The sequence below is a fragment of the Perissodus microlepis genome, chromosome 3 (assembly GCF_051167445.1).
Source record: "Perissodus microlepis isolate ML-2025 ecotype Zambia chromosome 3, ASM5116744v1, whole genome shotgun sequence".
NCBI classification, from domain to species: Eukaryota; Metazoa; Chordata; class Actinopteri; order Cichliformes; family Cichlidae; genus Perissodus; species Perissodus microlepis.
The window spans coordinates 250,052-267,352 of record NC_140463.1 but is presented as its reverse complement, the minus strand read 5'-3'; the positions used below and the strand labels follow the sequence as shown (position 1 = coordinate 267,352).

The 17,301-nt window shown below is 46.4% G+C and overlaps 1 protein-coding gene across 1 annotated transcript; it reads left to right on the top strand.

The window, feature by feature from the left end:
* Nucleotides 1-5,411: 5,411 nt before the first annotated feature.
* LOC146389346 (high mobility group protein B2-like) lies at nt 5,412-13,659 on the top strand. The gene is made up of 5 exons (XM_084922911.1): nt 5,412-5,551; nt 7,034-7,192; nt 11,160-11,311; nt 11,656-11,830; nt 12,782-13,659. Exons 2-5 carry the CDS (start codon nt 7,043-7,045, stop codon nt 12,905-12,907), a joined length of 603 nt encoding a protein of 200 aa, XP_084779037.1. The 5' UTR covers nt 5,412-5,551; nt 7,034-7,042; the 3' UTR covers nt 12,908-13,659.
* The last annotated feature ends 3,642 nt before the right edge of the window (nt 13,660-17,301 follow it).

Here is a 17,301-nt window from a genome sequence, read left to right as displayed (position 1 = left end):
GCATATGGCTTTGGAGATGAGGGAAAAGGTTTGTTCCAGAACCTGGGTGACAATGGTTGCTGTGACTGCACGTCCACTGGGAAGCTGACCTCCATTAGTTCTGATCTTCCTCTGCGGTCATACACACAGACACCATGCCTGGTGAATGTTTTTGGAGACCACCTCGGTCTTTCAGCTTAAGAAAACTGTGCAGAGCATCACTGGTTGTCAATGCCTGTGACCAAGGCAAGCAGCTGATTTTCTCTTTCATCTTCTTCACTACAAACCTGTGATGTAGCTGATCTCTTTGTATTCAGAGAGCTTGCACACATCTGGAAGGTCAGGAATTGAGTGATCTTCAGGGTCACTGCCCGTTTGAACTTGGTGCCTAACAAGTAAACCTTTGTAGACTCCCTGAACTGTCTGGCATTAGGATTGTGCCCACCTCTTGCTCTTATGGCAGCGAAGAAGAGCTCAAAGTGGTCCCGACTCAGTTTCTAGGTCAGAAGATACCTCTCAACAAGTTCATTATAGATGTTAAGTGCACTTATGCCATTAGCAACGAAACCATATATGGCAGTCTTCTGTTTGTTGTGTGAAGTGGCACCATCTTGTCATACTGCTGGACCTTCAACCCACGAAGCAAGGTTTCTGCATCCTTCAAGCTGGTCTCAGCCCTGTGTTTAGTTGTTGGCTTCATTGGAGCTTTGTAACCTTTTCCAGGAGGATTACGGCTGCATCAAAAGCTGCATCTACAGTGCGCACAAACTCTACAGTTGCAGCTCAACCTTTAAAGTCCTCCAACTTCAAGCCTTGTTCACAGACTCCATTGCATCCGCTACACTTCTGCTGAAGAGCTGTGCTGCCACGTGGACTTTCATTTTTTTGTTTTCTCCACTGTAAATGAGTCGTTTTAGCCTGTTACCTATTTGCAGATGACACTGGCCTTCTCTGATCCATCGATGAGGAAGTACACAATGGGAATTTTCCATCACTCATTGACAGCTACAACCGTGAGGACCAAGGCCCGGGTGGCGAGTGTGTTGTCAACTTCACCAGTGCCTGTATTTGCATCGCAATGGAACTGGTCCCCTGCAAACTCAGTCATCCGGTGGATGTACGTTTCATCCATCATTAGAGCACACACCGTCTCCTTTCCCAGTTCTGTTTGCCTCCACATGACTTGTTAGTGCTCTGAAAGATGCTGCTGTAAATCCAGGATCAGCTGAGACACTACTGTACCAAGTGTGGATGGTGTATACCTTTAAATCGGTTTGGCTCAGATTAAAGTTCAGCTTCATAACTGCTTTATTTAAAGTTAAATGTAGTGCTTTACTTAGTCCCTAAGGGCCCCGTTGTAGCTGGTGATGGCAGCTACAATGTAGCCACAGCTGCCCTGGGGCGCACTGACAAAGGCTGCCGGGTACTGGCACCACCGGGCCCTCTGATCACCACCAGTAGGCAAACATGGGGTTAGTATCTTGCCCTTGCATGCAGCCTGGAGCAGCCTGGGATCAAACCACTGACCTTTTGGTTAGCAGCTGACCTGCTCTGCCACCTGAGCTACAGCCACCCTACCAACTACTACTTGTCAGAAATATAGAAATATACTGACAACTTTCCTAGTAAGGAAAAGTTGTCAGTATATTTTAACCTGAATATTTCCCCTGATGTAAAATGTTCTGTTCTTATTTAAATAACTGACTCTGAATTAAATCTAACATTAAAAATATTTTAATTGAGGAGGAAATATTTTCACCAGGAGCAGAAACAGCACGCTAACGCGTGGAGATCCTGAAGGCTGCTCCAACAATGATCAGATTATAGTTTAAATATTTGTTCAATTCTCTTCGAAACCCCAGCAACTGTCTGTAAGTTTGAGTGTCGACTAAAATAAAATAATTGTTCTAACATCTCACCTGTTTGTTGTTTAATTCAGGCACACGTGTACTATTTTTATTCTGAGAGATTAAGCTTGTGTTTCTGTCGTTTACTGATTGTGCTTAACTGCATGAAGCTTATTAGACATTATGACACAGATCATATATAAAAGCAAATTTTACCAAAGTGCTTAAGATACGTTTTAAAATAAAGGGAGGGGGGGAGAAATCTACGTCATTATGTGTCGTTTTTTTCATGTCATATGTAATTTCCATTTCAAATATTAATCACAGTTAAATAACGGGGCGATCGTGGCTCAAGAGTTGGGAGTTCGCCTTGTAATTGGAAGGTTGCCGGTTCGAACCCCGGCTCCGACAGTCTCGGTCGTTGTGTCCTTGGGCAAGACACTTCACCCGTTGCCTACTGGTGGTGGTCAGAGGGCCCGGTGGCGCCAGTGTCCGGCAGCCTCGCCTCTGTCAGTGCGCCCCAGGGTGGCTGTGGCTACAATGTAGCTTGCCATCACCAGTGTGTGAATGTGTGCGTGAATGGGTGGATGACAGGTTGTGTAAAGCGCTTTGGGGTCCTTAGGGACTAGAAAAAGCGCTATACAAATACAGGCCATTTACCATTTAAAGAGCGGACGCCAGTAAAAACTCCAGAACTGAGTTGCCATCACGCTGCGTTCATGGGAAGTCCGGACTCCCGTGTGAACTTACGAAGTCCAGACTAGCGAGAACGTACTTGAGTATAGAGATTGAAAATGTGACGTCATTCAGGGGTAAAACCGCAAAGGATTCTGGGAACTCGTGGCAAGAGGTACTAGCGCACGCAGGCTTTCAATTGAAATCAGTTACACAGCGATAAAAAGAAACAAAAAATGGCAAGAAGCTGTTGTATTATTAACTGCACAAGCCGGGCGAGTGACAGCCACGTGAAGCCGACGGGTAAAGCGATTGGTTTTTATCGGATTCCGGCGTGGAAGAGAAATTGTCCAAGCCATGTCTCCGAAGTCAAGAAGAGGCGACGGATGGCCGGGATTGCCGCTATCCGAAGACCTAATATAACGTTCGAAAACACTCCAGCTCACATGTTAGTCTGCTCCAAGCATTTCCACAAAGGTCAGTGTTTTGTAGTTGTTAATACGTCTTATATGGCGCTGAACAGAAATCATCGTGCTATGCTCCTTTGTTTATTGTGGCAGTGTGTAATGTTTGCTGTGTTTTGTAGGCAAACCAGCCTACGAAATGCGAAATACATAGACAAAAACATATACTTTTATTCACAGGATATATGACAGATTTTTGTATCATTAATAGCCCAGTAGGATTACAGCATACAATATTATTGTCACTGCTACATTTCTGTAACCCGTACCAGAAATTATTTCCACTACTAATTCATTACCGTTGAGTTTAAAGGTCCTATTAATAAACGGTTTATCGACGGATGGGTACAGGACCTTGAAATGCACCGTGTAGAACGAAAGACCATCGTACGAACAAAGGTAAGTTTACCTCACAAATCGTCTTCCTAAATACACATTCGTTAACCGTTTATTAATAGGACCTTTAAACTCAACGGTAATGAATTAGTAGTGGAAATAATTTCTGGTACGCATCACAGAAATGTAGCAGTGACAATAATATTGTATGCTGTAATCCTACTGGGCTATTAATGATACAAAAATCTGTCATATATCCTGTGAATAAAAGTATATGTTTTTGTCTATGTATTTCGCATTTCGTAGGCTGGTTTGCCTACAAAACACAGCAAACATTACACACTGCCACAATAAACAAAGGAGCATAGCACGATGATTTCTGTTCAGCGCCATATAAGACGTATTAACTACTACAAAACACTGACCTTTGTGGAAATGCTTGGAGCAGACTAACATGTGAGCTGGAGTGTTTTCGAACGTTATATTAGGTCTTCGGATAGCGGCAATCCCGGCCATCCGTCGCCTCTTCTTGACTTCGGAGACATGGCTTGGACAATTCTCTTCCACGCCGGAATCCGATAAAAACCAATCGCTTTACCCGTCGGCTTCACGCGGCTGTCACTCGCCCGGCTTGTGCAGTTAATAATACAACAGCTTCTTGCCATTTTTTGTTTCTTTTTATCGCTGTGTAACTGATTTCAATTGAAAGCCTGCATGCGCTAGTACCTCTTGCCACGAGTTCCCAGAATCCTTTGCGGTTTTACCCCTGAATGACGTCACATTTTCAATCTCTATCCGGTTGTTCAGTGATGACGCGACGAATCCTACTTCCGGGTCTAAAGTAGTCTGCGTTTAATATGGCTTTTGTGTTGTTAACATGTTTAATGTTATGTATTTTCTTCTATTTGATCTCAAAAAGCTCCTAAAACAGTCAGTGATCACTGTTGACCTCCCTCGGCTTTTATTACCGCTAATCATTTATTTAAGCTCAGTTTTTAAAACCTTAGGATGTAACTACAGCCCAGCCCATGCAGCAGTATATGAATGACTAACCTCGTACTGTGGATGGATTATCTCAGTTGTTCTCCTGGCTGAAGTTTGGTCCTTTTACAGCATCCTGCCATGCGATTACATTTGTTCCTGACCACCGAGAACACTCACGTTAACTTTTATCGAGTGGAAAAAAAGTTAGCTTGTTTATGTTATGCTAACATAGCTGTGTCGCTAGCGGTCACGTAGCACATCATTATATACCAGCTAGCTCAACTTCAGTAACCCTACAAACGTCACTGCTGTTTCGTTTTCTGTCTTCATTTATGCTGGAAGTGATAACAGAGCTGTACGTTTGAATTTGTTTCCAAAACCCCGCAGTCAGGACATGCTATATTGTATTTACATAGAAGCTAGCGAGCTAACTCCCTGCTAACTTTTAACTTCGTTAAATGTCATAAATTCCGTTTTCATGGATGCCTGGATGTTAAACTCAATTGTTACACCTGGTAGAGCAGAACGCTGATCATTTTATTAAAGATGAAAGACTTTAGACAGTTTTTCAACTCTCAGTAATGCCATAGTGATCGTTTGATATATGGACCTGCAGCGGAGTTTAGACCCAGACACGGCTAGTGACGTCAGACTGAACATTCCCATTGAGAGGCGGCTTATAATTTCGAGTCATTCAGAGGTCAGTTGGACTCTTTTCATGTTTATTATTCAGTTCAACTGACAAACATCTGTAAAATATAACACAAAGGGACAAATGCCTAAAAATACCTGCTAATGTATTTATAACTGTAAAAAACTCATTTAATAATACTGTAAAATTCAAGACCTTTTCACTCAATCGCTACGCTGTTATCTGCCACGTGTTCTCTGATTGGTCAGAACACCTGACATACAGAAATTCCAACGAAACAGATGGAGGTTTATGTGTAGAATTCCCGCCCTGGTAGCATCGCTCTGCGGGCGGAACCGTGTGGCACAACTGGATTTGACTAACAGTGCCTATAACCAATCAGAGATCGGTATTAAGACGAGCTCCGCCCATGTTTGCAAAGTGTTCCGCCCCCTCAATAGGAATGACCAACGGGGGCGTTGCTTGTGGGTGGAGCCTGTCTCAGGCTCGACCCAGTTTGAAAGTGAACCAACGGCTCCAGTCGCAGCTTCAACCCCAAACAACAACAAGAACCCGAGACCCGGAGAACCAGACTCGGTCCAGTCCGTTTCACCTGCAGCCGGCCCTCCTGACGAGTGAGTACCCCGATCGGCCTTCCACCGCGGGGCTGCGGTAAAATAGCAGTGTATTTGAGCCGGAGATGAGCTGGATGTGCCGGGCATCTTGTTTCTGATGTGCGGGCATCCAGAGAGAAAAGATCCGGGATAATAGCTGGAAAACGGGAATAAAATGTCCGCTTTGACGGTGGCAGCCTGGCGGTGGTGGGATGTGGTGTCCTTCCCGGTCCTTTGTGTGCTCCCTCTCGGAGGACTGATCCAGACATGTTGTTGTAAACACGAAACGCCCATTTTGGAGTATGAATGCCAGGAAATAGCCTGACCCCGTCTACATAACGCTGACCTCTCCGATGCATAGACGGAGCCCTTCGTTAAAAATGCGCAGCAGACGTAGAGACTGTGTGTTTCCATTGCAGCACCGCCCGTATCAGCATTACCGGCGGTGCTTTGGGATAAATGTGTCCGTGAATCACCGGAGAGCCCCGCGGTGCTCTCTGCAGCCTCTCTGCGGGTTTACCGGGACTGTGAGCGACTGTTAGCCGGTTAGCCGCTGCTAGCAGAGGGGGATGGGGCGGCTAGCTCCGCAGAGGGCGGGAAGCAAATGGTGGTCCATTGTTCTGAGAAGCTAGCGTGGCTAGGCTAACCGCAGCGGCCGCAGATCAGCGCGAGTCCCGGATACTCCCCTCCATCCGCCCCAGCGAGGCTCTCACACCTCCAGCCCGGGGCGTACAGCGGGTACCGGCCTCCGTGGGGAACTTCCATCGCGGACCTGAGGAGGAGAGGCTGCCGGAGGGCCTCCCTCTGCCCGGCAGAGAAAATGGAGCCCGTCTGCTGCCTTTGTTATTCACAACGAGGCCCAACGGGGAGCTGTTACCGGGCATTTACCGTTAGATACGGGCTCATACCGGCGGAATATAACCGGTTTATGGGTTAAAGTCACAGCGTGAAGAACAAGCAGACTCACGGGTTAAAAGGTCATTGCACACAAACGTGTTTAAAGGTTAAATCCAGTCTGACAGCTCATCGTTATTGTGTCAGTGATGTTTGATCCTCTGTCAGGAACAAAAACACCCGTTAATAACCCCGATCAGCCCCTCTGATCAGGTATTATCAATAACATGGACCCACAGTGTCCGACCATCAGGTTTCTCTGTGATAAGTTTAATATTTGGTGGTCAGTAATCACAGTCATCAATGAATCAGCTGCTGATCACAGTCATCAATAATCACCACCAGCACACTGAATGTAAAATAAACCCATATTTCATTACTGATTAGAATATATCACAGCAGGGGTCAGAGGTCAAGTGCCACCCTAGTGTCTTAGTATTTACTAATAGGTCAAAGTTGAATTGTGAGTAAATAGAAAAGTCCTTTATTCTTATTGTACGTGTACAACAAGGTTATGGACCAGTTCTATAAATGCATATCTGTGGTGTCTGCAGCACTGCCTCGGCTCTCCGTCTCCCTCACTCTTCTTCTTCTGTGGTGGTTTTTCAGGCCGCCACGATGATGCGTAAAGACATCAACAAGCCGAAGGGGAAGACGTCGGCGTACGCCTTCTTCGTGCAGACGTGTCGAGAGGAGCACCGCAAGAAGAACCCCGAGCAGTCGGTCAACTTCGCCGAGTTCTCCAAGAAGTGCTCCGAGAGGTGGAAGGTGAGGGGGGGGGGGGGGGGGACCTGGTCACATGACCACCTGACTCATCAGTGTGTGAGTAACAGCTCACCTACCCGTGTTCAGCTGTCCAATCAGGACACAGTAAGCTGCAGCTCCAGCTGTTTGACTGGTTTCTGTGGTTATAGTGGGAGCTGTAAAGAGTTGTCATGGTGTTCCTGTGCAGCAGCACCAGTCACAGACTTACAGTGTAAACTCAGAGGTTCATTCAAACCTTTGGCAGGTTAACAGGCTGTGTGAGCAGAGTCTATGTTCTGTGTGTGCTTCGAGCCTCACAGCACAAACTGCAGAGGAGCACAGGGTGAATAAAACCACAGCTCAGTGTTGAGGACTGGTGTTCACTGCGAGGCAGCAGAAACAGCTGCTTACAGTCAGCACAGACTCAGAGGATCATCCTGCTTCACACTGAGCTGTGAAGATATCACCTGCACAGGTGGATCAGCCTCTGACCTGTTTGTTATGTGTCACATACACGGGCCGACACACAGAGAGGTGAATGGGTGGAGTCAGCATGTCTGTGACTGAGAGCTGCAGGCCACAGCAGAGCTGCTCGTGATGTCACACGTGTCGGTGTGACATCACGAGCAGCTCCAGCATCACTGCTGTGCTCTTCATCATTCAGTACCAGTGTTGGTCAAGTTACTGGAAAAAAGTAATCAGTAACTAATTACTGATTACTTCCCCAAAAAAGTAATCCTGTTACTTTACCGATTACTTATTTTCAAAAGTAATTAGTTACTTAGTTACTTTTTAAAAACACGATTTACAACCTGAATAGGTGATAAAGTGATAGATCTTTCAGCCCAATTCTACTTTTTCTGCATAATCCATCATACAAAATGTAATCAGATGGAAAAGTCTCTTTTTAAAACTTGTTTTATTAGTTTTAATCTTTTAACTTTATGCATCAAGCAAACATTTAATTATCTGCACCATTCTCTGACTTGAATAAATTAGTTTAACATTTAAACCTATTTTCTGCACATTCCAGCACATAAAATAAAATCGTTTTGTGTTTACACTCAGTCTTTCAAATAGATGCAAGTAAAACACAGCAGAAAATAAATAAAATCAAAGACTAGCGGTCCTGTTGCTCTATTTTCACCTGTAAAGCAGGAGTGGGGTAGGCGGAGGTTTACCCTGGTGCAGGTGTGCCGCAGCGGTCAGTGGAAGACAGTTTCTCTGTGAGTTTCTCATTACCTCGTAGCTACTCGGTGCTTGTTTAGGTTTTTTTCGCTGTAAAAAGAAGTTTTCTTCCCACGCACAACGGACACTAATGTTTTTGTCACTTTTTATGGAATCAAACTCAAAGTAAGGTCAGTACTTCCACGCTTTAAACGCTGCAGGCTCATACTCTCTCCGCACTCGATATATGATCCACTGTTGATCTGCACACAGCTGTTGTCACGAACGTCGCACTCGCTTACGTCACTGTCATGAGACATTCTCGCAAAAAAATCACGGTTTTAGTATCGCAGTAACGCAGCGTTCCTACGGGAAAGTAACGTAATCTAATTACCGTTTTTGCAACAGTAATCCCTTACTTTACTCGTTACTCGTTACAAGTAACGCGTTACTGCCCATCTCTGCTCAGTACAAGAGCTCAGACCTCTCCACACGGTCACAGCATCATGAGTACCCACTGTAACATGACAGGCAGGATAATTACAGGAAATACAATTAAAGTAAATGAAACAATGAAATGTGAATCTAATCCATCAGAACACATGCACAGCGTGGTAAACGCACTGGTTCTTATAGAGCTCTTTGCTGCTCAGTCTGAGCACTCAGCACAGTCAGTCTATCAGCAGAGCAGAGATGTGATTGATTATGAATCAGAGCTGCTGTGTGTCTGTAAATGTGTTTAGTGGCAGCTGGTGGACTGTAACGTGCTCCTACTACCAGGAGGTGGCAGCAGTGCACACAGCAGCTGTTTGAGGAACCCGTAGAAGAACATGTGGGCGTGACGTCTGTGAGAGCAGGGCTGTGTTCCAAAACTCCATCCTGTCTCCTTTTCCTCATCGAGGTCACAAGTGGATTTGGAGTTGGAGGAAGCGTTATGGTCGCCTCACCTGAACGTGACATCAGAGGATGGACCACAAAATGCTGGTCTTACCCAGGGCTGGGCGACATGTGGAATATACTCGATGTATCGCAGGTTTTTCCATGTACGATGGTTAAAATGGTTTTATCGTAACCATCGAGTACAGGTTGTCATGGCCATATTAAGCTGTATGAACGTAATTCACTGAGTGTTTTTTCTCCCACACCCTTTGAATGCATCATTAAGTCTGCTGTGGCTGTGCTGCTGTTGGGACTGTTAGGACAACAGGTGTGTCAGAGTTAAAGCTCTGTCCTCACACTGAGTCAGGTATTGCTCCTCTGTAATGGTGGATTCTGCTGAAACAGCAGAAATGAGTTCTCAGCAGTGACACAGAGCCACATCTCTCTGTGACCAATGAAGCAAAGTGTCTGAAAACACAGCTTGTTAGTGTCCATCCACACTTATCCGGGGCCGGGTCGCTGGGCAGCAGCCTAAGCAGAGAAGCCCAGACCTCCCTCTCCCCAGCCACCCCCTCCAGCTTGTCTGGGGGAGCACCAAGAGTCCCCAGGTGGAGCCTCTCAAGCACCCCACCATGGGTTGCTGAGAACGTACGTTGAGGCGAGCCTGACTATATATAGCTGGTACCTCTCAACTTAACGCTCTAATTAAGGTCCTTCCCCACCAGAGAGGTGACCATGTCCTAATGCTGGTTTTGGTAACTGGGTCTGCCAGGGTCTCCGCCCTTGGCTGCTGCCCAGCAGACGCTGCACAGCCCGTAAAAGGGCACCGTCCTGGGCCGGGCTCCAGGATGGGTCCCCGGTAACCCTGTCCTGTTCCCTAGTTCTTACACTCATAGGGGTTTTTGAATCGCTCTTTGTCTGACCCTCACCCAGGACAAAATCTGCCACGGGAGACCCTACCAGGGGACAAAAAAGCCCCAACAACATAGCCCCTCGGACACACAAACACCTCCACCACGATAAGGTAGCGATTCACAGAGGGGCTCGTTAGTGTGATGGATCAGTTAAAGTCACGAGTCACAGTCACACAGTTACAGGCTCTCACCCAACAGATAATCATGAGCTCTCCTCTGATAAACCCTGACTCCACCTGAGCCTCCATCCTCAGGACCGTTTGCTCAGGGCCCAGAGGTTTGGGACAGAACAACATCTGGATGCATGTGTGAAACGTGCAGTTGTGAGCATCAGTCAGCACAGTCAGTGTGAGCTGAGATCACATGTTCTTCTTCACCGGATGAAGGAGCTCAGAGGAGCTCAGGGCCTCACGGAGGGCTGAGGAGGTCTACGAGCTGCTAACCTGTACTCTGTGTGTGTGTGTGTGGAGGTGTAAACTGTCAGGGACAGAAACAGTTCAACCTTTAATGTAAGCATGAGACTGAGCTCCACAGAACAACATGATCACTTCCTGTGTGCTGGACTCGTACATCATGTGAGCACTTTAGTTAAACACATCTGGTCAGGTTTGAGGAACTCACGCTCTGCTGTTACTAAAGTCTAAAGACTGTGCTGGTCACATGACTGGATTATTCCCGTGTTTCATTCCAGTGTAGACAAAGCTCTGAAACAGGGACTGATAACAGCTGTAACATCTGCAGCACAGATCCACTGCAGTGAACCTGCAGGGAGTCGCTGATCAGTGCTTGACTGCAGCTCAGGTTAAACCCTGAGACAGATGTGTGCAGCTGTGGTTGAAGCAGACAGGTGCAGCTGCTGCTACCTGCTGATGGAAGCATCTGGATCCCAGCTGTGTTCAACTGGTCCCAGCAGGAAAACTGGTCCTCTCCCTGAATCAATTCTGTATTATTCTGCATTGTTTTCTGTAAGTGTGACCCCGGGAGTTCAAAGGTCAGAGGTCACACACTGAAAGTCTGCTCTCTGCCTCCAGGCTCTGTCTCCCAGTGATAAGAAGTGTTTCGAGGACATGGCCAAAGCCGACAAGGTGCGCTACAACCGTGAGATGAAAGACTACGTCCCCCCCAAAGGCTTCGGAAAGAGGGGCCGCAAGAGGAAAGACCCCAACGCCCCCAAAAGACCCCCGTAAGACCCCAAACTCACTCTGAAGGTCCAGGTAGCACCTGACACACCTGATGTACTGATGTAAGACCCCAAACACACTGTGAGTCTGTGTGTTTTGAGAGTGCCAGCAGGGGGCAGCACAGAGCTGCTCATGTTTGAGTCCGTGTTCAGACACAGAGGCAGATCCTGGATCAGCTCTCATCCTGGACTCTGCTCATGCTTCCAGTGTCTGAGCTGCTCTCTGACAGAGGGATTAATAATAACAGCTGTACAGTGAGCAGCTCTCTGTGTGTTACAGGTTAAACTCATGTTTCCATTTCAGACTCACACACAGACCCTCTGACCTGTAGCCTGTCTGTCTGCAGGTCTGCGTTCTTCGTGTTCTGCAGTGAGTACCGTCCCAGTGTGAAGCAGCAGTATCCTGGGCTGTCTATAGGAGACTGTGCCAAGAAGCTGGGAGAGATGTGGAGCAAGCTGTCCCAGTCTGAGAAGCAGCCGTACGAGGAGAAGGCCCAGAAGCTACGAGAGAAATACGACCGGGTGAGGCTCAGTCACACAGACAGAGGGTATAAACCAGTCACAGTGTGTGATACAGGCAGGGATGAAGGGTGTGACGAGCTCAGAAACATCAGCCTCTGTTCTCCTAGCCCTCTGTACTGCATGTTTCCACTACTCTGTACATAAACACATTTTCTGCACACGATACTTTAACACGTTTGAATACTTTTAAACTGCAATTTTACCCCACAGTCAGAGTCTGGCTGTCAGTCAGCTGGTTACCACATGTACTCTGGAGGAGGCTGTCAAACTCTGTGAGAATGGGAAAGTGTGTTTTAGGACAGTCCAGCCTGACATTAGCTGGATGATGTTAGCTTATAACCAGCTGCTGTTGTTGTTTAGCTGCTTTTGTCAGCTGTTTGGAGACTGGAGGGTCACAGGTCCAATCATGTTCGAGCCCTGATGTCAGCTCTGCAGGTGAGGCTGAGGAGGAGGAAATATGTACCCATGTTAAAGGGCCGCATATAGTTTGAGCTGTGGGTGATCTTCAACACATAACTGACACGTTCCAGCAGGTTTTAGATAAACTGAGTGTTCATCTGATTTCCTCTTTATTTCAGGCTTCTAGCATTTTCTGTGTGGTACGAACGTTCAAAGGAGCGTTGTGTATTTTAATATTTCACCACCAGGGGGCAGTGAAACCGATTCATAGACTGAGATGCTCCAGGTCCAGCCTTAGTGTGATGCTGCTGCTGAGCAGATGGGTGCTTTATTCATACAGTTAGACTTCAAACAGACAAATAAATACATGGAGACATGTATAAAACATTAAAGTTTACTGAGCGCGTGCACTGAGCTCTCTGTCAGGCTTTTATTTTGTAAACCTTTACTGAGCGCGTGCACTGAGCTCTCTGTCAGGCTTTTATTTTGTAAACCTTTACTGAATGTGCAGTGAGCTTCCACGGAGGATAAACTGCTTCCTGTGTGTTTCAGGACATGGTGGCGTACCGCGGCGGCGGCACGTATGCCAGGAACCCCAGCTCTTCAGCTCAGGGAGGAGAGGAGGAGGACGAGGATGAGGGCGAGGATGAAGAGGAGGAGGAGGACGATGACGAGTAGAGACGAAGAGCTGCAGCTGGGAGAGAGAGTGTTAGAGAGAGAGTGAAACAGGTGTGTGTGTTTCAGAGTGCAGGTCAGGGGGCGGAGCCTCACAGCAGGTGTGTCTACGTTTCAGAGACTTCCTGTTCCTCTGTTAGGGTGTGTTTCTAAACACCGTCCCCCTCTGATAGAAACAAGGTTCCACCTGACAGGAAGCACACTAACACTTCCTGCTGCAGCTGATGGCAGGGACAGAAGAAGAGACAGGTGAGAGAGGTCAGAGGTTAACAGCTGCTTCTGCATAGATCACATGACTCCATCAGGTGAGTCTGACAGCATCACCTGGGTACAGACGTTTATTTAAACAGCCTCAGCCTGGCTCACAGGTCACATGACCACAGGAGTCATGTGACTGAGTGTCGGTGCTGGTGACACAGAGGGAGGCGGAGTGCTCTGAAACACACACACCGGACCACAGAGAGAGTGTGTGTGTCACTGTGTGTGTGAGAACAGGGTGTGTGTGTCTTTACAGTAACGTGTGTGTGAGGTCATCAGATGTTAAACTGTCCCACAGCAGAGGACAGTACAGTAACCCCCCTCCTCTCACTGTTACCATGGTTACCCCTGCACCCTCCACCCCTCCTGTGTGTTACCATGGAAACCCCCTTCATCATCATGTTGTTTTTATGTTGTGGACGTTTTTGTTCTTCGTTCACTGTCAGAGTAGAAACTTCAACTTTTATAATAAAACAACCACCTGAGGGAAAAACCCACCCGGAGTCTGTGCTTACTCGCCGCCGCCCACCCTGACTCACACACACACACACACACACCTGTGATCTGTGAACATGCAGCCAGGTCTCTTCAGCAGGATAAACCCCCATCCTCACTGTTTGTGAGAGACTCACACAGCGCCCTGACTGTTGGGAACAGAGCCTGTCCTTCTGCAGATGTTACGTCATAACTCCAGAGGTTAGACCCGTCACAGTGCTGCTACTAAAAAGTCCCAACGATATAAAATATAGGTTTATATAAAATCTAAAACTTGAGAGCCAGCCCTGCTCTGATATCCTTAAGACATTCTGACACAGGCCTGAGGGGTCATTCTGTTTAAATCTCAGGTACATGTGACAGTCGTCTGCATACAAATGACTTGGTTTTAATAACAAGGCCGAGGGGAAGTCAATAAATACTAAAAACAAGGGCCTGAGGATGGACCCTTGAGGTATAACACATGGGAGTGTGACAGATAAGTTTATCAACAGAGACAAACTTCTGTCAGACAGATGTGGCTTCAGTCACTGAGGCAGCTCCTCTAATGACAGAAATCCTGTGATGTACTGTCAGAATCTGCTGTGGCATCTAAAAGGAGTCAGTGGTTAATAAAAACTGATACAAGTGCAAACTGTGCTGTGAATACTTTAAACCTGACTGAAATACATCAACAATACTGAGTTTACAGAAAACAGGGTTGGTTAACTCTTTACCTCGGCTGGTAAACACACTGATGATTTAAACTAGTGTTGGTCTTATCAACAGATCACATGGCATCTGTGTTTTAGCCTATACAGTTATGGTTTCTGTCCTTATTTAGTTAAAGTTATGAGTCCCTCCTACAGGTAATACCTACAGGAACTGTACTTTGTTTCTCACACCTCCTACAGCTGACTGCCTTCAGTGTGGACGTCCTTTCTTCTTGATACGGTGTTCATCACTGAGTCCGTGACTTTCCACAGGGTCCTTTTATGTCCTGTATTTGTGTTTCTTCATCTCAGTTCTGAGATTAACATCCTTGGTACACCTGACAGATGCGTTCACACCTCCATCACCAGCTGTTTGACCTGCAGCTAGAGCGAGCAGATTCAGCAAACTAACAGTGAGCCCATGTGAGGTGCACTCCACATGGAGCAGGTCATCTAAACAGAAGGTCGGTGGTTTGATTCCTGTCTGCATGTCAAACAGAGGGAATGTTAGAAAGCTCTTACGTGTAGTGTGTGAGGCATGTTGTAAACAGTGCTCTGATTGGTCGAGTAGGACAGTGCTGTACCAGTCCATGCTGAGAGGCAGGTGTAGCATGTATTAATGTCATATGACGTCCATATGAAGCGTGTGCAGTAGCATCACTCTATGGGAGCATGTTAGACACTGATTTGCACCTAAGTGCGGTGCAGGTGTGATTTCAGAAAACAGCCGGCTTGTTGGCAGTCTCCCAGGATTGTTGTTCCCGCCTCTTTACTTTCTGTTTTTGTTCCTTTGTAAGGTAAAGACCTACAATAGTACAAAGAAAACAGAGACAAAGTTGAGTCTCTGGCTATGATTCCCCTCCAGTGTGTTGCTCGTGGTGTCCTGAGATAATGTTTTGATGGGACCGCTCCGTGGTGCAGATCGGTGTCCCAGTGAGTGAGAATTTCCTCTCCAGCTTTTAAAGAGAGCCCAGTCTGTGGTTATGGAGTCACGCATTTACACACTTGGTGCTTTCTCAGAGTTCAGTGCTCTCCAGATGTGTTGGGGGTGTTCCAGGTCATGTTTTAGAGCATGTGCTGACCAACATCTTCAACCTCTTCCTGAAGCAGTTGGTGGTCCCCACAGCCTTCATCATCATTCCCGTCCCCGAGAAATCAGAAGTCTCAGTGTTCTGGCTGAGCAGGAGAGGACACTGCAGTGACCATGACAACCAGCTTATGCATCCCACTGTTGCCAGGAAGGAGGATCATATGAGGACAAACAGCAGAACCAAAGGAACGAGATCATCTCTCACTCATAGCTCTACTCCACTTTAACACCACCAGGGGGTGCTGTAAGCAGCCTGTTCTACAGGGGCTTGGTCTACAGGGGGAAGTAGCTGTGGCCAAAGCCCCGGCTCCACACATCAGGATCCAACACCAAGACTGAACAGTGTGCCACCATCACCTGTAGAATGTCACAGCCTGGTGTCAACACAAGTAATGGAGACATTTCATTGGCCACACCCACATCAGCAGGCGCAATAACAGGACTAATGGTTTGGAAAAGACAAGTGGTGGTGACAGTGGACTCATCTCTGTGCTTGTCCTGCTAGACCTCAGTGCAGTAGAAAGAAAGTGGTGGATCTATGTTTCTGAGTGTGGGGCCATCAAGAGGCCACAGTATTCATAGAGGGGCCAAGTATTACTCCAGCAGCACGTACAATGCTCATTCTAACTGCTGTTTCCTCCTTATTTCTTTGTATACATGCAGCTCACACTCGACTGTGACTCCTGACCGTGTTTATGGGCCAAAGGTTTTGTTCTTTACATTGTCTTTCTTCTATATAATTGTTAAACATTTAATAAATATGTCTACAAAAAAGATTTTAAAAATCAGACATTTCACACAGACACACAAATGATTTCTGACCTGATGAAGGGGGCTGAAGGTGCCCTGCTCTCGCCCAGCTTCTGCTGCTCTCTCCCTGCTCACTGTCAGCAGCTGGCAGGCTCAGGTCCTGCCTGAGACTCCTCATGTCATCTATCAGTGCCAAAGAATATGGGAAATAGCAACGCACAACATGCACATTACAAAACAAGTACATGAATCAGCATTACATTCATTAGTGAAGTGCTGACGTTCTTTCCTAAACTTTGGGCCTTAATTAACATCACTGTTAACTAATGTTTGCTTTGCTTCTTAACCAGTGAAGCACCGAGGGGCTTCCTGAGGTTCCTGCTCGTAAATGCCCAAAACGAGTCGAGTATTTCTCTGCAACCACAAACCCTGTTTTCATCAGAGGTGTAAATATTACAGCACTGTGTCAGAGTCACTGAGGCTGGAACACAGAAAAAGGAAGTAGATGTATTTATTTTTAGACTTTATTGCCTGGAACCACTTTAAAAATACGCTTTGGGTCACAATTAACTCCAGAAAACCAGGAATCCACATATGAACATTATCTGTGCAAAGATTTATGCTTCTGAAGGTAAACAGTGAAAACTTACAGCACTAAATGCACAGATAGCCAGGCGTTTCACATTTTGGTACCATCTGCCAGTTTTAGTTTCTTAGGTATTGAAGAGCAGAAATGATTTAATTTTATTTACATGCTTAAAAATGTTTGCTTTTGAATATTATTTGAAGAATTACCCACACACTCAGGCACTTTGGGCCTGTTTCCCTTTGCATAACCGAGTGTTGGAAACGTGCCTTTTCTCTTTAAACTCTGAGGGGCTGTAACTTTGGCTTCTATTGGCAGATTTGCATGATTGACCCTCTTTTTAAAATAACTTTAGCCAAGAGAATCAAGTTAACATCACTGTTTTTACGTCAGGTCCACCAATCAGAAGTTGCAGAGCAAAAAATACATGTAACCATAAATTTACAACACTCACCCTGGTCCAATCAAATGTCTGTAGCCAGGCAAAATTTGTGATTTTTGACGGGAAACGGCTCTGAGGCATTGT